The sequence below is a fragment of the Numida meleagris genome, chromosome 13, assembly GCF_002078875.1.
Source record: "Numida meleagris isolate 19003 breed g44 Domestic line chromosome 13, NumMel1.0, whole genome shotgun sequence".
In the NCBI taxonomy this organism is placed as follows: Eukaryota; Metazoa; Chordata; class Aves; order Galliformes; family Numididae; genus Numida; species Numida meleagris.
This window is the reverse complement of record NC_034421.1, coordinates 2,966,619-2,985,773: the sequence shown is the minus strand read 5'-3', so window position 1 is coordinate 2,985,773 and position 19,155 is coordinate 2,966,619. Positions and strand designations below refer to the sequence as shown.

Below are 19,155 nucleotides of genomic sequence, written 5' to 3'. Positions count from 1 at the left end.
TGCGGCCCAGGTCCCGCTGGAGCGGTGTTCTGCCCCTCTTCAGGCCGCGTTGTGTTGGTGTGAAGAACCTGGTGCAATTCCCCGCTGTTTCCAAGCGAGCTGCTTGGCAGTGTTACAGGCTCTCTGGGTGGGTTATGGATGGGCCTGTAATAGCCCTGTACATACAGAGCCAAAAATTAATAGCCTCCTGAGAAAGAGCTGAGTCAGATAAGTGCACCTACTGCAAGGCTGCTGGAGCAAGAGTGGGATGGAAAGGCCATATATTTTTATTTCAGGTTCAGAAGTCAGCTGCCCCCGAAGCTTCAGTCTGCTGATGAAGGCCTCGTTAGGTTCGGGTAAATACAAATGGCACAGAATGTTTTCACTGGGATCCGTAGGGTTTTGTTAACCCCGCTGGTGCTGCAGGCAGCAGCTGGACCAGCAGGGAACAGAGACATCCGCGTGGCTGCGGGCTGGGTCAGCTCCACGCAGCTGTGCACCCTGTGTAACCACACGCTGCAATCATACAGATCTGAAGGTACATTCAGGAATGTACCTGCTTGTGCCAGGGCTAGCACCGCAGGGATGTACGAATGTGAAACTTCTGCCCATGGAGTGATGCGTGGCTCCCAGCAGTGATCCCTCCCCAGCACTCCTGCTCTGGTTCCAAACGCTCCAGCCTTGGCACGCAGATGCCATTGTAAAAAGAAAAGTTGCTTTGCTTAACATATTTTGCTTCGTCTATCCCTCCAGCCTCCCTCCCCCTAAAATAATGTTGACTGCTCAGGTCTCAGAATAGGCAAGCTTGCTGTTTCAGGCAGATTTAAAATCTTCCCCTTAGTGCCATGTGGTTGGAAGCAGAATTTCATTCTGTTGGGAAAGGAAGATGCATTGCTTTCCTGCGGCCCCCAAACTTGCATCTAACCAGGGAAGTCCTAAATTTAAGGCAGTGCCATTCAGTGACATGTTTATCTACAGAAACTCGACTTGCTGTTGTTTTTAAAGGTCTCTGTTTGGACTTAAACTGGCAAAGGGAGCTTGGTGTGGCAAGCGTAGAGTTTATACATATATTTTGGCAAGCGTAGAGTTTATATATATATATCTGGAATAAAAACTGTCCAGTCCTGAAAGCATTTATAAGCTCCAGTTTGGAATACCCAGTCTCCTATGACCCTCGTCTCCCTATTTCTATTGAAGCTGCAGTCGTGCTTCCCTCCAGGCTGGGAGGGTTCCTGCTCGCTTGTGCCGTGGGCACCCGCAGCTGTGTGCCCGTGGGCCTCCCCTTTGTCCCCGCCCTGTAAATCCTCTCCAGGCACATCTGCACATCTCAGTGCACATCTGCAGGGCACGGGGATGGGGGGAGCTGGCACGGCCCTGGTTGTTCGATGCTTTCTTATCTGCGGTCAGCACGGCTAGATATGTGAATTCAGGAACGAGCAAAATGCACCATTTTTTAGTCTGAGGTTTTCTGACTGCCTCTTGATGCTGGAAGGCAGAATCTCTTGAATTGTCTTTTTTTTTTTTTTTTTTTTTCTTTCAGAACAAGCTGTTTAATATTAACGCTGATTACCCAATTGCTCATTTCAAGAAGAGAAATAGCAACTTTCAGAGCTTTGGGGACTACATTTCCTTCTGGATTTATGGGCAGCAGCCCAGATCTCTCCAGCACAGTTTCCTTCCATCATCTGTATTTTTCCAGGCAACGTTTTAAAGACACACGAGTCTATTCACACCGGTTGTTGGCGTTTCCCATCCTTTCTATCTCTGTATTAAATTGAACAGTGTGTTACGATGTTTTTAACGTTTCTACAGCAAGTGAAGCCAGTCAGGAAGTAGCTCCTAATGCACAGGAGGGGAGGCAGACATGTTTGGTGTTCTTGTCTGTGAACCTGCAGCATCTAGGGGGTGATAGTGGATAAGGTAAAGGAGAGTTTTCTGGAGAGCGTTCAGGGAAAGAAAACGAGAGGAAGCTCTGCTTTTCCGAGGTGTTTCCTGGGGAGGATCTACTGCAAATTGCCAAGAGACAGTATTTTACTGGTTCTGAGCTATAAATGAGTTTTATTTAACTTTGAGTCCGTGCGTGGAGCCTACGCTGCTCAAGTCACTCCCCCATGCAGTGCAGGCATCCCTGGGTACGGTGAGCTCCGTGCATGAGTTTACTCTGAGTTTGAGAGGCTATCATAGTGTCTCATTAAAGCCTTAATGCATGGAGAAATTGCTAAACCCTGATGGATTTTCGACAGGCAGCCCCTTGGGAAGAAAGAGAAGTGTCACAAAGTGCTATGTCAACAGGGGCCGCGTGGCTGGCAGTTCCCATGCTGTACATCATTTCCTACCAGTGCATACCCACTCTCCTCCTGATAGGATGAGAGATGTATGAATCAATCATGCTGTCTGCTCCATGTCCTATAAATTAGAGAAAGATGCAGCTGGTTTGCCTTTTGGGTTTCTGTGGTCTTTAATTGCCTCTCCATTATATCATCTAGTGTCCCTTTCTCCAGCCTCTTTTCATATCCATCTTTGAGGAGTGATGAGCAGTCGAGTGTGATATGCCCCGAAGGTGACTGTCAAAACACACTGAATTATGCAGTGGTCCGGTATTCCCTTTTTTCTCTTTCGAGTATTGCTGGAAAAAGTAGCTGTGTTGTTGGATCAGGAGCTCAGGGTTGCCGCTGTGATTAGGTGGGAGACTTTGGATTTTTGCAAGAATTAAAGTGTAAACCTTGGCTGGTCTTTCTGAAAAGGAAGGCCTTACATACTGCTGATGTGATCCTGGGACTCTGTGGATTGCCATGTTCGTCGCACGGTGAGCTCTGCCTCATTCTCTCCGCTATACTCCCAGGGTTTTTTTTGACTTCCAAGTGACGGACTTAATTGGCCTCTTGACTGCCAGATATTTTTGCGTAATGACATTTTCCGAGGGACTAATCTGATTTTTTTTTCCTCCTTAAATTAAGGTCCCTGGAACTAGCACTGTGCTGGTCGGTGCAGTTCCCATCTCTCCCCGTCTATCACTCCCGTAACGCTGTGGTTACAGAAACCCTCTCTCCCCGAAGGCAAAACACGAAGAGATGCACATAGGCAGCTCTGACATTATCTCTGATAGCCGCACTTGGTTTGGCGACAGCTTGCGGAGCCAGGTGGCTTCGTTCAGCTGTCTCCATCCCCGGCACGGGCAGTGCTTGGCCGAGCCAAGCTCCTTTCTGTCTGAGCCCCTGCCTGGGCAGTGCTTGGCGTGCTGGGGGCTGCCGACCTGCTGGGGGGCAACCAGCCCACCGCAGGGGTTGGGGTTGGGTGGGCTTTAAGGTTCCTTCCAGCCCCAGCCACTGTGTGCTTCTATGACGGTGTGATTCTGGCCCAGGTGTTGTTAAAGCGTGGTGCAGCTGCAACATTTAATGGATGTGTTTTACAGCCTTAAACCTCGAGTACAGCCTGGGGGAGTTGGAATGCTTTTTAGGCTTCTTGAAGTAATCCAGGATTTTATGTAATAAGAATAATATAAATAATACTACTTATTATTTCTTATCGAGGACCTACATGAAATCATTGATGTTTGCCTTTGCCACCCGCCTAATGTGCATTTTGCTGATGCACAACTTCTGGCTGATATTGTTGCATAAATAAAATAAGCCCTGTTAATTTCAAACTCCTTGAGAAACGTATACGTGCAAAAATGTAAAGCTTACTCACAGAAAAAGGGCAAAATCAGCAGGAAAAGAGGGAGATTATTTTCAACAGCGTCCTTTTAATTAGAGCGATAATTAATTCTTTTCCCTGACACGCACATACAGATTACTCTTAAAATATTCCTACTTGAAATAAAATGACTTAACGCTACATGCCAGAGGGGCAGATCATAAATCTAAAGGAGAAAAATGGAGGACTGAGTATATTTTGAGCACTCCTTTTGAATCAGAAGTGGCCACTGGGAAGCACGCCGTAAAATCTAACTGCAAGGTGAGCAGAACGCTCCCGATGCGCGCCAAGGTCTGCGCAACAGCGCTGAGAGCAGACAGAGGCTCCGAGCAGGCAGAAGGGGCTGATGGAGTGGAAAATGGAGTTGAGGCATTTTGCACATACACTAATTGCTCCAGCCATGCCCTTTCCCAGAGGATGGCGTGCTTCCTGCTGTTGGCCAGGGTGCACTGCGTTTCCCTGATTTCTTTTTTTTATTGGCATTGTGGAAGGGTACTGAGGGGAGGATTTTGTTTGGGAAATGGATTTGGAAGCAAGAGTTCAGCTGCAGAGCTGGGTTGTGTGGCCCAACATGACCGGCTCTGCTGAGCTGGTGGGGCAGGTGGGCTGAGCACCTGTGTCTGTGGGTGAGGGCTGACCAGGTGGGGAAAGGAGCCCTGATGTGGGGTTCAGAGCTTCAGTTGTGATGGAGAAGCAGCGAGGAGTGGTGGAGAAAGAAGATGGCAAGACATGAAGGGCTGGACAAGGGCTGAAGGTGAAGAGAGGAGAAAAAGGGGTTGGTTTTGGAGGAATCCCAACATCCATTGCTTGTATAATTTTGTTTCTAAATTATCACACAGTTCTCCTTACACCTCATGCAGCAGGAAGCCCTGTGCATTGCTGCATGCTAAACCCCATCTCTGTGTGCTCCCCACTGGCATCGCCACAAGCCCACACCAGCGCTCAGCTCCCCATCTCTGGGTGCTGTAGGAAGGAAGCAGGTGAGATGCATTCAGCACAGCAGGGAGGCATCCCACAGCTTCCCTTAATTACATTTGTGAAATTGCCGCCATGGAGAAGATAAACCTGGAGGGCCTGGAGCCTCCCCAAGGAGTTGATCCTGCACACAGGTAGGGCTGGTCCTGTGGGAGCGACTGCAGGGAGAATTGTCTCAGTGAGTTGTGCTGCCCAAGTGGGGTTTGACTTCTTATGGCAGTGATTAAATCTACTCATTTAGGGACATAAAAGGAGTCGGCTCTCTAATTGCACATACAGATGTTTCCAGACATAAAGCAAAATGATGCAGGGAGGCTGTCGCATCCTGCTCGCTGTTCTGTATGAGGAGGCCAGTGCCAAAAGGAGGAACTAAAAGGACAGAAGAAAAAAAAAAAAGAAAAGAAAAGAAAAGAAATCTACGGAGCTTTTCTTTACCTTGAAAGGAAATAATACTGGAATGGTCAAATGGTTATGAAAGCAGAGGCGGAGAGAAAACAGAAAATGTGGTTGTAGGTGGATAGAGTTCATGTTGCTGCATTATTTTGCTGCTCCCTAGCAGGCTCCAGGCCACATATCCACAGTCAGCAATTCCGCCACGAGGGCCTCGTCAGCCCAATCTCCAGTGGCGTTAATTAAGAGAACAGAGTTGCCTCCTTTTCCTTTTTGACGAAGGGATTGGCACACACCACTTTATTCAGTTTCTGTTCTCCAGAGATCAGCAAGCCGGGAAAGTACTGTTTCCTCCTTCACTGCTAATTAAGGTGGGTCCGGAGCACCTCTCTGAACTCCGTGTACCTTTCAATTTGCAGAGGGCTTTGTAGCACTGAGATGAGCTTCAGGCTGGAAACGCGTTGCACCATGAGCCGGGGACCCACGAAACCTTTGATTAGAGAAGAAAAATCTGGTTCAGCCAAGCTCTGTCTAGAGCTACAAAGGAGAATCCTTCTGCCCACAGGAATGGTCTGAAAATGACTTCTTTTGGCCTTAAAAGGACCCGGAGTCTTGTTGGGGTAAAGGCGAAGAGCCCATGGTGTAGTAGTGGGCCACGGTGATGCTTCCCAAGAGCCCCACACCAAATCTGCTGCTTACTCTTCTCATCTCTTGTTGCCTTTCTTGGTCCCAGTGAAGCCCCACGTGGCCGGGGATCCATCAGAGGCTGTAACCCTCCTGGCTGCTCGCGGAGCCAGGTGGGCCTTATCTTCTTTGAAAAAAAAAAAATGGGCAACTTGCTCCCTCCTCTGTTCTTCTGTGACCTCTCTCAGCTGAAAGCTCCGTGGGTCAAAACCAGCATTTTCTTTGACTGATGGACATCTCTGCAGGCTGGACTTGAGAGCTGGGCCGGAGGTGCTGTGGGCCATGTGACAGGTTTCCAGGGTCATTGGGATTTGGCCTTCACCTCTACCCAGCCACGTGTACCACATCCTCCTTCAGTGCCACGTTGCAGCTGTAAGCTGCCATGTTTCTCACGTAGCAGAGTCTGCATTTTGTGCCGTGGCACTCCATAATTATCTTGCTTCTTTTGCTTAATGCTTTCCAGTCCCTTGCCTTTGTTCAGCACCTGGAGCTGAATCTGGTCTGGAGGGGTTGTGTCTGTAATGGGATCCACAGCACATGCCGTGCTGGGGAGGGAAATGGTTAAATGTCTCCATTTCAGCTTGAAGCAATGATTTTTTGGGTCGTCTTTGTTGTTGTTTCAGGGCACATCCAAGTTTCCAGGACAGCTGAAGGTGATAGAGATGGCACCTTAATTGAAAGGGGTCAGAGTGTCATTTGGTTTTCCTGCATTAATATTCTGTGCATATTCTTTTTTAAACCCGAAGGCTCTGTCCAGTGTTCCTTGTTGGCCTTCAGAAAGTGAACTCCTGGTAAAGGGCTTAAAAGGCAATATTAAAAGGAGAGAGAAAGAACTGAAAAGGGGATTACAAATCCAATAAAAATTGCTCTCAGGAGTAGACAGTATCTGCCGGACAGGAAATATATTTGAGTTTGTGACTAGCTGCAAAATACCTCAGCCACAGAAAGTCCAGAGCTGAGGGTAAGCCTTTGGCTCCCTTAATCATCAAAGACAAGCAGAGGACACTCAGCTTGCAGAGGGATCAAGCCCAGAGGTTCCTCGTGCATACTGCAGCGCTCCGGCCACGTGGGTGTTGGGGTGTTGATGGAGCAGCAGCCACCAGGGAGGAATTTGCTGGTGCTTCCTAGTGGCCGACCTGTGGTGGTGGAAATGAATAGCTTGCTTTCGGAAGGTGACAGGCAGCCTGGTGCTTGGGGGGATGTGGTGTTCACACGGAGGTCTCTGGTGAGCTGGGGTTTAAAAAGCTCTGAAAGTGGGACGTTCTAGGCTTTTAATCAGTGCTTGGGTGTAGCGTCGGTCTCAGCGGTCCTCTGGAGCAAGGACAAGTTATTCGGGCATCTCCAGAAGGTGTCAACAGCAAATGCTGCTTTTAACATCCACTGGTTTGTGGGGGTCAAACACTTGCTGTCTCATTCGTCCCATGCAGATTATCACACAGATAACTACAGATATTTCAGCAGTATTTGCCTGTTATGGATCTGACCGCATTACCTAGAGGGAAAACTGCACTTAATCCCATCACCAGGCAGTGGCTGCCACACTGCAGTTCTGCCCACACCTCGTTGCCCGAGTGCTTTGTGTTACAGGCTGAAAATGTTTAGTTTAGTTTGGACCCGTTCTTTCTGTAGATGCTCTTTGTGCTGGCGTCTTTCATCTGAGCTGCAGAGCGAGCGGGGCTGGGGAAGGCAGGATGCTGTTGCATCCCCCTCTCTGTGCACGGCGTATGAAGTGGCGTGCGTAGACTTTGTTGGAGTCTTTCTAAGAGCATCTGCCTCCAGTTGGGGTAATTACCACTCTCAAGTCGTAGTAGTGAGTATCTCATTGATAGAATATGAAAGTGAGCGAAATGTCAGTTCAGCACTGTGCGGAGGCCTCGCTGACACACAGCCTGCTTCTGAAATCGCTGGCTTTTTTTTTTTTTTTTCCCAGCTAATTGCCTTTTTAATCATGGTGAAATTGCTTCTATTTGCATGAATATTCTAACAGCGGGATCGGTTTGCTCTTGTCACAGATACTCACTACATACCGTATTCAGTTTTGCTTAATGTGCCTCATTTTAGACGATCAAACTTCCTTTTTTTCCGCCTGGCTCCCTCTCTGAGCACGAGAAGAGCGAATGTTCCTTTATTTCTTTCAGGAAATATTCTCCCCATGCCCCTTACCTGCTGCCAACCGCGCTGCGGGCTCCTCCAAAATTAGAAAACCAAATTATCTCAAAACGAAAGCCCAGACGACCTGTCCTAATAACGAAAGAGGCCACGTGCCCGTGCACGCCTGCCTGGGCTCAGCCTTGGGCTCCTACAGGGCAGGCCCAGCAGCCCGGCCCATGGGCTGTGCCCATCGCAGCGTGCCTGACTCAAGGCAATGTTCTGGTGTGGTGGCCATGGTTAGCAGGAGGAGGACCTGTATTGCCTGGGATGTGCTGGAAGGAGCATCCCATGAGCGAGGCCCAGCACTGGCGTGCTGATAGGGCGCGGTGTTAGAGGCACAGCAGCTCTCACCCATCCGCTTCCGAGGCATTCAAGTGGTCGGGAACAGGCCAGACGATCAGTCATCTCCAGCTGTCAAGTTTTAAGTAGAAAACATTGATTTTAATGGTAGTTTCTTCATAAAAATTAATGGCACCATAAAATCTTAATTTGGAGTTTGAGAACAAATAATGCAACAGTAAAAGGCAACATCCCGGAGTAATCTGGAAATAAATTAGGCCGGTGGAATCCAGCTCTGCCCACTGAGATGCCTTTAATGGATCTTCCCCACAACAGCTGCTTTACATCACACCCTCGGAGCTGCGCTGCTGCCTTCCTGGCAAGACGGCACGAGAGCGGCACATCCCCTGCTGCCTCCCAGCCCCAGAGAGGGGTGGTAAGCAGCAAATACATCAAGTGCGGCCCTGGGATTGGTTCAGAGGGAGGCTTTGAGGTCTGAGTGCACAAACAGGGGAGAACAGTCCTGCGAGAAGCAGGAGCAGCGAGTCTAAAATGAGCCCTTCGGATTGGCAGCGGGCAAATGGCGAATCCCTGTGGGTGCTCCGTGCTGGCAGCTGAGTGCTGGGGTGGGGGGTGAGGACCTGGGGTGCATTCCTGATGCCTGGTCTCGTGTGCTGGAGCGGAACTGGGGGCTGTGATGCGGGGCCGGGATGTTGGAGACTTCTGAAATGTTAAAAAAAAAAAATGTGCTGGTTCTTACTTAATTACAGTCATGGCAGTTGCTATGTTGAAATGCGGCTTTAAAAGCCTTTGTGAGTAATTAGTGTCAAAAATATAAGATCTACAAAGCCATAAACTCACAGCTTGGTAATATTACCAAGTACTAATTAAAAAAAGAAAAAAGAAAAATCTCTCTTTCATGATAAGATTTCCAGCATAGCGGAAGATAAAAACGATGCAATTTGCAGATGATGGGGGGGGAAAAAGAGGAAACCTGAGGGAAGGATTGAGGAGAGAAGAAAGTCGATATCAACGAGGCTGCAGATCCCTGGCTGATTTGGTAATGGTAAGGGCAAGGGAAGTGAAATATTGGAGTCTGAATGCAGAAATACAGTCAGAAATACAGCCTGGGAGCATCGTGTGCTACGAAACAGAGATCAGGTTGAAGACAGGCGTTAGGGGCGAGAGGGATGAAAGCACTGCTGTGCTTGGGACTAACCAGCCTGGCACAGCAAAGTATTTCAGGAACATCCTGACTGTCAGAAATAGAGACGTTGCGTGCAGATCTGCAGGCGTGCTGTGGCATCTCGTGATACCTCCCTCACCTGTGTTCCTCCTGTCTGCTGCAGGCCCCTCCCTAGCCCGGAGGTACAGAGCAGACCCAGCCCAGCAGAGGGAAGCGGGGCTCGCACGCAGCAGCTGAGAGAATTTGGTTATGCTGAGATGAGGTGTTTATCCTTTGGAAAAGAGATTAAGAAGAGACCTCATTAAGGTACAAAGAAAGCCCTGTTGGGAATAAAAGATCAAGGCTATTTGGGTTATTGTCAAATACATGTGTCAAGGGCATACAGCTCGTCTGGAGAAGGACCTGGATTCTACAAAGCGTAAACTGAGGTGCTTTTTTAACAGCACTTAATAATGCAATTATAATAACTGCTTGTGCTTTCTCATGCCTTCCAATTTAAGATCTGAAAACACTTCACAAACATGAATTAAGCTTTCCAGGATCGTTGTGAGGTACAGAAACTATTACTCTATTTTACAAACTGAGAAACAGAAGAGCAGCGTGTGCACAAGGCAGAGCAGCTCGGGTGGGAGGAATATGTCTTCATTTTAATCAAGTTGAGCATCGCCTCTGGGCTTTGCCTGTTAACTGGGTGCAGAAGCTGTCCGCTGATTTACTCCGCGTCGTTCTTCATGCCATACCTCTCTGCTTTCTGATACCTTGACCGGTGTGGAAATGGCGAGGCGTTTAGCAGCTAATGGAGAGGAGTGCAGAAATATGGATGGGAAAAATGGAGAGATCGAAGGTATCTGCACAGCTGTGCTGTCCTGGGAGCAGAAGCTCCATAGTACAGCTGGCTCACGCTGCTCAGGTCCTGCTGTCTGGAGCTCCTGGCTGGAGCTTTCCTGTCCTCGGGGTCACTAGCATTACTGTGCGTGCCAGCGGCATCACAGGACCGGGGGCAGTGGGTGCTTTAGGCCATTTGTGTCCAGCATGGCTTGCAAATAACTTCAGAGTGCCATTCAGCTGTTGAGGGAGGGCCCTTCATCATTCCAGCTGTGTGGCTGAAGAGCAGGGCAGCCAGAGGCCCATCTTCTGAAGTGTTTCTCTGGGGTTCCTGCTCTCATTTCTGACTTAGCAGAAGTATCTGCAGCCAGGTGGCTGTTTGGGACCCAGAGCTGTGCTGTTATGACTGTAGCAGCTCTGAGGGTGAAGCTGCAGATGGCCTTGTCGCACGTCACGGGCTGCTTGGAGTTGGGAGCTGAGTGCTGCTCCTTTCACCTTGACAGTGCTCTTGTCAAGGAACCATTAGTGCGGGTGGCAGTGGGAAATGAAACTGTCCTGCCCTTAACAAGCTGCCCCCAGCTGACCCCGAAGTCATTATTTTGTTCCCTGAGTCTTTAAATTAAGTGGCATTTTGGCTAAGGTGGTTCCATACAAATGCATTGGGATCATGTTTGAGCTGAGCACGTGCAACTAGTGCTGTCTAGCTCACCGAGGTTTCTTTCAGATGCTGCATTTTCTCTTTTTTTTTTCTCACTCTGCCCCTCTCTGCGGGACAAGAATACAGGCCAGCTTACTTCAGCAGTCATTCCATGCACAAAGCATAGGTTGGGTCTATTTGGATTGCACGGGGGCAAGCAGGACCCAGGCGGGAGTGTGCAGGAGAGAGCTGTGCTTAGGAATGTTTGTGTGAGTCCTCCATGGGACGTGTTGCCTGCTGTATCTGCCTCTGTAGCTTGAGTTCATCCTCCAGCAGCAACTCTGAGACCGCATCCAGGAGCATTTCCACAGGCTGCAGAAAGAGATAATTTGTGATTTCTTCTTCGTCATCCAGCGGGGCGAGTGTCCCTGGGGTGCTACTGGCATCCTTCTAAAGGCCGCTTTATGGGAATTTGTAGAAGAATTATCATCTTCCTCATTGCTAGTCACGCCAAAATGTTGGGGCAGCCTTCCTTTCCTTCGGCGGTGCGGCTCGTCGCAGTGTGGGGCTGTGCCTGCAGCTCTAGCAGCTCACCACTGTTTGTCAAAGATTAAAAAATAACGATTGGCAGTCGTGGAATCAAAGCCTCGAACAGCATCAGGGGTTTGCGTGTGTGGTGGAAGGAAAAGCTGCGTGAGCAACAGAACGGCCGTGCTCCCGGTGCCACGCCGGCCCCATCGGTGACACTGGTGGGAGAAATCAGATTGCCACGTTCCTCAGGTCTGTACACTGAGGGGTATTGAGCACATCAATGTGCCGTGGGGAACAGGGAGAGTGTGTGTTCAGAAGCACTTCAGGCTTCGGGCTAAGCATTGCTGGAGAGTTTGCTAGGAACAAAAATTTAATTGAAATCGATGGCAGTGTATCTGCTACTTAATGGCAAACCAATACGGCGTGGCACTTGTGTACAGCGTGTTCTCACCTGCTCAGTGCTAAGCAGACAAGCTGCTGTGAGCTGACCCTGCTGAGAGGTGCATGTGTGCATTACACCATCCAGCACGGCAGTGGATCCCACAGCTGAGCCTACAGCTGAGCTAAACAGCTCCAGGAGAGGGGTCTGCAGCCACCTGTGGGGCATTAGCAGCAGCAGTGCGTGCAGAGGGAAATAAGGGCTATTCGTCTCCCAGGTAGAGAAGGCGCTTTGCTGGCAGATGGGGTTGAATTTTCGGGCAGATCCTCACACTGTGGCAGCACCTCTGCAGTGTCCGGGCTGAGCAGGAGCTGGCTGCTTGTCATCCACATGCTTATCTCACTCAGGCTCTTGGCTGTTTGAGTGATGCCTCTGCTCATCTTTAATGTAGATGTAGTGCTGGTTGTCAACATACTGTTGAGAGTGAGTTGTGGGCATCTCACAGATTCCCTCAGTTTGACATTACCGCTGTATTAGGAGCAAAAAAGAGGATAAAAATCTATAGCAGCACTAGCAAGCAAATCCTTGCAAGAAGGAACAATCATCCTCTGTATTCTGGTTGTTATCAGTGTGAGCTTAATGCTGTTGGGTTGCTCCTGGGGCCAGCCAGCAGCAGAGGCCATGGATGGAGACCAGTTGGGTTAGATGGTGTCGGAAGCTGTGCCATCCCAGCACTGCTTCTGCATGATGCCGTGAGTTGGAGGGGAAGTGGAGAGTGACAGCAGAGGTGAAGTGACGCTACAGTGCTTTGGAGGATGCTTCTCTGCAAAGAGATGATAGAACCAGGCTGGTGGTCAGACAGCGTGCTGAGTGCTTCTGCACCAGCAAGTCTGTGCTGTGGCTGAGTGCAGTTGGTCAGTGTTTGGCCCTGCGGACGTATGGAAAATGTTAGAGCATCTGAGTTAGCTTCAAGTGCAACTGATGCTTTCAGGACATCTGTTCGTTCAGCTGAGCCAAATTCTGGTAAGATGGACGTCATATTTGCCACCAATCTGGGCAGCTCTTGAAAAATTGTCCAGAGTTTGGTTTTTCCCTTCTGTAATGCATGCTGGCAAGCCGTGACAGGAGGAGGTGCTTGAGACCAGGATGAACTAGATTCTCAATTAATTGATGAGTTGATTTGCAATCCTGTCTCATTCCAGCCATTGAGATTTTGCAGATCCTGCAGCCAAATGAAGGGTCGTTGCAGTGATGGTTAGGGATAAACCGGGACACTGTGCTGCCGTGGTTAGTATTCAGCTGGAGTCGTGCAAGATCAGAACTCTAATCTCTTGTTCGCGCGATTCAACTGTTGTAGAGTATCAGCAAATCAAGGTGACCTCGAAAGCAGAGTCCACCTGGGAAGCTCGGCAGCTCTGAAGACAGAGACCCGTGGTGTTGCACAGCAGAGCTGGCTGTCAGCACGCTCCTCCTGCAACGGGGCATCCATGTATGGGAGGTCCAGTAAGTCCACAAGTCTTTAGGAAGGAGAGAGAGGGGAAGCTCTGACTTTTTGCAGTGGAAGTAGAAATCTGCTGTCGCTTGTGCTGCGCTGGCTGCTTTCCCCTCTGAGCTGTTCCGCCTGGACCCTCTGATGGAGCAGCAGCTCTTTCCTTGTGACTGGGAGCAACTTTTTAGCAGCTCCCCTCGCAGCACGGCTGTCGTTGCTCTTAGTCTTCTCTCTCTGAAATGCCCTCGCTGCTGCGTTCCTGGCTTTCCCTGGGAGGAATTGCCCATATTTCCCCCCACTCCTAACAGGAGTGTCAGCATCCACACGATTTCTCACGACTCCCAGACTGCCTTCCTCTGGGAACCTGCCTGCACCAAAGTCCCCGGCACAGTTTGAGCTGCAGCTTTGTCTGATCCTTTTAAGAGTTGGGAATGGCTGTTTTGATGTCTGATATCTATGAACATAAAAGGCTCCTTTACCTCTAACTGTGCATTGGGCAGGGCAATGCCTGTCTCTCCTAATCAAAAATGTAATCAAAGATCTCACTTCTCGTAAAAAATGTATTAAAAAGAAGAAACGATGCAGCAGATTTCTATTGGCTTCACTGCTGGCTTGCTCTGGTTTCTACTTCTGTGCCATTCCCTCCTGCCTCCCACAAAAGAACCCCTACCTTTGCTTTCCCCATGTCTTGAGAGATTTAATTGCAAAATGTTGAGCTTTGAAAACAACAAAAAAAAAAATCATTGTATTTGATTCAAGCGAAATATCGATTGTCCTTGAGTTCCTGCACCGCAGATATTGGCGGCGTTTTGTCAGCGCAAGGACTGAGTAGGAAGATCACAGCGTGGAAATAAATATTCCAAGTGGAAGGAGAAGGAGCTGAGCTGGGAAAAGAGCGGTGCCCCATCTCTCCCGCTCCCACAGCTGCTTCTTAATAAATGGCCTCCTGACCCAATGCTGGCGTTTCCAGTTTACAGTAAGCAGCATTTCCCTAAAACAAGATACTGATAAAGTGAAGCGAGGGAATAGAGGGGGCGGAGAGCAGATTTGCAAAACATGCTGGAGTAAGAAAGTCGAAACATACCGTGTGTGTCTCGGGAGTGGGAACATGCCTCAGTGTGTGAATAAATATATAATGTACAGACATATGCTCTCTCTTCTCAAGAACGGAGATTTTTGAGTAGTCCCAGACTGTGCTGCTCTCGGCAGCGCCAGAGGAAGCGCGCTGCCACGGGGGCTGTGGGAGGTGGTTGGTGGAGGGCTGGGGGAACAGCAATTCGGACAGAGCATCCTCACAGCCCCACAGTGCGAGCGGTCGCAGAATGGGGGTTGAGTGTTGCTTGGGCCAACAAGCGGAGAGCGAGCAGTCTGGAGAGACACAGTGTGGTTGGGTTTGCTCGCTTTCCTCGCGCAGGCAAGGGCTGATGGAGATCAGATTTTCGTGCAATTTCAGACGAGAAGAAAGGGCAAGGGGAGAGGAGTCAGGCAAGTGTTAGCACAAAGTTGTTTGTTAAATGGATTTTGTATTGTTTTCCATGAAGCCTGCACAGAGCTGTTGTCCTCTTTTTAATTCCTCTTCTGGCACTTGTTCCCTTTTTCATTGCCTCCACAATTCTCCCATTCAAGACGAAAAATCCACCTCCAGAAGACTGGTGTAACATTAGCCGAAATTATTAGCAGCAGTGATTTCAATATTCAAATGGACATAATATTTAGCAATAGACTGGGAGTTGTATAAATAGAGTATGAATGCCTGGTAATGAATCATATCAATAATTTTCACATACAGACTGTGCCTTCCATTTCTCAAAGGGCTTTACAAATACCAATTGATTCTCACAGCATGCCTGCTTGGTGGAGGAGCTGTTATTAGTCGTAGCAGAGGGTGAGGATATTGAGACACAGAGAAGTGATGCTACGTGTGCAGTTCACGCAGGGACCCAAGGTGGGGGAGAAAGTGGGAAGCTCCACGCTGCCTGGCCTTAGTGCTGGGCTGGCAGCTCTGTACAGTTTCTCTGGTGAGGTTGGCAGTGGTGCTCCTCGTGATGTAGCATGGGGAAGATGGTCTTTGGCAAAGTCTGTGGCTGAAGAGAGATGAGTAAAGGAAGGAGAAACGCAGCAAATGGCTGAACTGGTCTTGATGAGCTTGAAGCACGGCACCGTGGTGAGTGGTCAGTGGTAGTGCCCACGTCCTGTGCAGGTGAGAGCCTGATGGTTGTTTTTATTAGGAAAACATGGCATTCCATGCAGGAAAGCAGCAGCTAATGCAGGCTCAATGCTGAAAGAGAAGGGCGTCTGGAATCCAGCTGGCTTTGTAACTCTCACCCACCTCAATCAGGGATGGTAATAACTGAAGAGTACCTGAAATAGTGGAACAGTCCCTTTTCTAGCGTAGCATCCTACTCAACATTCACCACATTACCCATCTCTGTTTTACTATTGCCCTTCTTAATTCCGCAGTAAATTGTTCCAGCCTTTCATGTGTCTCCCTGTGACCCAGGGATGCAGTCAGTGATGGAGATCTTCTTCAGAGCAAAGAGGCAGGTTACACGGCACATGCCTCAAACAAAGGAAGCCTAATTTATCTTTCACCCTCGTTTTGTACTGAATTCACAAAGGCTGACTCACTGCTTAGAAGAGGACGTGTTCTCAACTTGTATAAAAACATGACATGATATTTCTAGCCTTTAAAAAAAAAAAACCACATTTTATTTTGACATATTACTTGCTATTTTGAATGACACTGTACACTGAGAAGTTGTCTTGAAGCTGGCCACAGTGGCACTTGGCTTTTTATTCTGAAAGGTTACATCATTTCAGTACCCATCAGCCTGTTAAAAGTCCTTCAGGTTGGCAGAGCAACATGCACTACGCTGCACTCATCTGTACTGAATTTCTTCTGCTGTAGTATTGCTCAATGACCCAAACTGCACAGGGCCTCCCAGTCCTTCCCAGTCGACCCACCAAAGCCATGTTACTATCTGACAGGTTTTTCTGTCTTCTCAGTTATCAGCTGTTGGGCTGAAGCTCTCAGTTCTGTCCCCACTTTGCTGCTTTCCTCCCCAGACTCCTTTGGATGTTGGAGGCCGAGGGTGGAGGCTTCATTCCAACCCTCCTGGAGCCGAAAAGCACAGGAAGGATGGGGAACCCTAATTGCTGAGCCCAAGCCCCAGTTCAGCCAACCCCCTCAGCTCTTCTTGAAGGGAAGATGTTGCACCTTGGGCCTGTGGCCTTTGGAAGGTGCACAAGCATTTCTCAGCACCATCCCACAGAGCCGAATATTAACTGTCAGGCTTTAAGGACTGTTCCCACCCGCTCACTGAGCAACTGTATTGATTTGTTTTCCAGGTGAGACTTGGCCACATTTGCTATTTTAAATCTTTTGGTTCCTCCTTCCTTACCGACTTACAATTCAACGTGGACTTTTACCTTCCACTGCCCAGTTTCTAAGATACTTTCGTATTCCTTTGTGATCACTATCTGAAGATTTTTGGTAGTCATTCTAGATTGCATTTGCAATTTCATTAAGTCTTCCAAAGAGGAATATGTATATTAGTGTCAAGAGGACCTTCTTCTCCCTATAGGCTGTGCTCTTCCAGCCATATTACTTTATGCTCCTCTGGCTTCTTCCTCAGGTATTTTGTTGCATGAACTGAGTCTAGGATGTTTAAGGAATAAATTTATTTTTTTTTCTTCTTAAGAAAAAGAAAGAAAAACATAGCAACGACAGCATGGCAACAGCAGCTGCTGCACAAAAGGAAAATAGGCAAACAGACTTCCGAAACATATATTCACTGTTAAGCTATTTTTACTGGTTGGTGAGTTTGTGGGAGTATTATAACAGAATAAGTGAGAAAATAGCTTAGAAATAATTCATAAGAAACTTTAGACGCGAACGTATCTTAATGACTCTAGCTAGCCCTCATGCTGTATGAATCTCCACATGCACAAACGTAAAGGTCACCTCTGATCTATGCTATTTATATATTGTAAATTCGTTCATAAGAATGTATATAAAATTCCATACAAGAAAAAACATCAGTGAAGCATTAAGGTTAATTATCCAGGCACTGAGAAGCAGAGAGTTGTGCACCCCTGCATAGCAGCTTAAGGACAAATCCATCTCATGAGCATGCAGGCAGGGATGTCCAGCACTAGCACTTGTATTACGTTGGTCAGATGCAGGTGGGGTTGTGTGTGGTCTGAAAAGTGACAATTAGAGATGGAATAGCATCTCCCATAGCAGCGTGAAAAACAGTGAGCTTTACCATCCCCCTCCCCGATGTCTCCCACAGACACCCATGGGGAGTCTTTAATTCAATTAAAAATAACTCATCAAGAATTTGGGAAAAGCGGACTCGAAGCTGCTGAATTCTTTACAGTTGCAGCCCAATCCTTGTGCTGTGTGAGCCCATTTTTCTGCTCGGATGTGCTCCATGGGAGACTGAAGGCAAACACAGCCTCTTAAGTCTCCCCCCACGATCCTGATGCTTTTCTTGGCACTGAGAGAAACACAGCTCAGATCTCTGCAGCCAAAGCTAGATTCATTTGCCTTCGGAAACAACACAAATCTGTTTTCCTGCTTAAATAAAGTCATTTGCGGGGTCCTGTTGTGGGAACAACATGTCAGCTCGTCCTGAATGGAGCAGTCATTGGGATGAATGGGTTGGTTGTTGGGCAGCCGCAGCCCTCTGCACCCTGAAGTGCCCCGCTGCCGCCTTCATTGTGGGCATCCCCGCTCCGCACCCTTCTGTGCTGTGTGTGATCTATTTATTGCAGACCAGTATTCATCCCACATCTCCCACATTTCCTCCCAGCCCCGTGGCTTGAGGACACCGCCTGCTGCAGAGCAGGAGGCACCGAGGACGTGAGTCCTATCCGTGGTGCTGCTTTGCCTTGCAAATGCAGGAAACCCATTTCTTCTTGTCTCTCAAGCTGCGCTAGCGCTTATCTGCCCTTCAGATGTGTGACAAGGAATGCCTGGTTAAAGTTTCTAATTGTCCTTGTTGTAGACTCGCTCGTTCTGTGAGCTTGGTGTGTGACTCGGAGGGAAGGAGCTCAGCAGAGTGCTTGGGGGCACGCGAGGAAGGAGGAAGCGGCAGCCGAGGCGCCTTGGTTCCCTTGGAGGCTCTTCTCAGATGAAGCTGAAAACAAGCGAAATGTGACGCTTAGAAGCACTCTGTAAGATTCTTTCTGGTTTTAAATGACTTCATTTAAATATCTTTGTCTGTGAAACCTCCAAGGAAACTCGCCCCTTGTTTTTCCGTCTGTGCTTTTTGCTTTCTGCGTGGTTTTTTACTCAAGGTGAAAGTGTCTGATGTACATTTAAGCCTGCACAAACCCGTGCAACTTGAATCGTAAGATACAGGCTGGCTGCACGAGACAGAGGTCGGTGATCCAGAATAAACCCAGCAGCTCGGCTGGGACATGCTCACTACTTGCTGACATCTTTTCCTGCAGCCTTCCCAGCACCGTTCCTCTGCCGGGGTTAGAGCACAGCCAGCCTGCGCTCCAGGCACTTGAGGAAATGCTTCCCGACTCTTTTGCTGTTTTGTTCGTGTTTTTTATTTGCGAGAACAATTCTCGAGAGCATTGTTAGGTGTCTCACAGCAGGAACACCTCTGGGCGCGCTGGGGAGTGCGCGAAAGCAGGTTTGGAGAGCTTTTATTTTCACACCGTGTTGCAGTTCTGTAGTGATAAATGTTTTCTGGAGTATAAACCTGCAGGTCTTCCCCTTGCAGGTCTCACTTCTTGGAGTGGAAAAAGGGTTTTACATGTCACGGTTTTGCTTGCAGTAGGGCTGTGTCACTCCAGCGGTAACAGGGCTGATGGGCTGCACTGAGAGCAGCTCTAAGTGGAGACTGCTGTTGGTTTATCTGGTGCTACTGGGCAGCTAGGATTACTGTGGCAGAGAGGAAAAGTAATAACATAGCGTGGAAGAAGAGGAGAGAGAA

At 48.6% G+C, this 19,155-nt stretch overlaps 1 protein-coding gene across 9 annotated transcripts in view; it reads left to right on the top strand.

The window, feature by feature from the left end:
• Nucleotides 1-19,155, top strand: part of MAD1L1 (MAD1 mitotic arrest deficient like 1) — a 380,749-nt gene that overhangs the window by 296,620 nt on the left and 64,974 nt on the right. The window contains exon 18 of one of the 9 annotated variants that reach the window (XM_021412112.1): nucleotides 18,214-18,339. The exons of the other annotated variants lie outside the window; for them this stretch is intronic. Coding sequence (XP_021267787.1) covers nucleotides 18,214-18,243 — 30 coding nt within the window. The 3' untranslated portion in view covers nucleotides 18,244-18,339. Of the gene's footprint in view, nucleotides 1-18,213; nucleotides 18,340-19,155 lie in introns of those variants that run through there. 9 annotated transcript variants of the gene reach the window in all.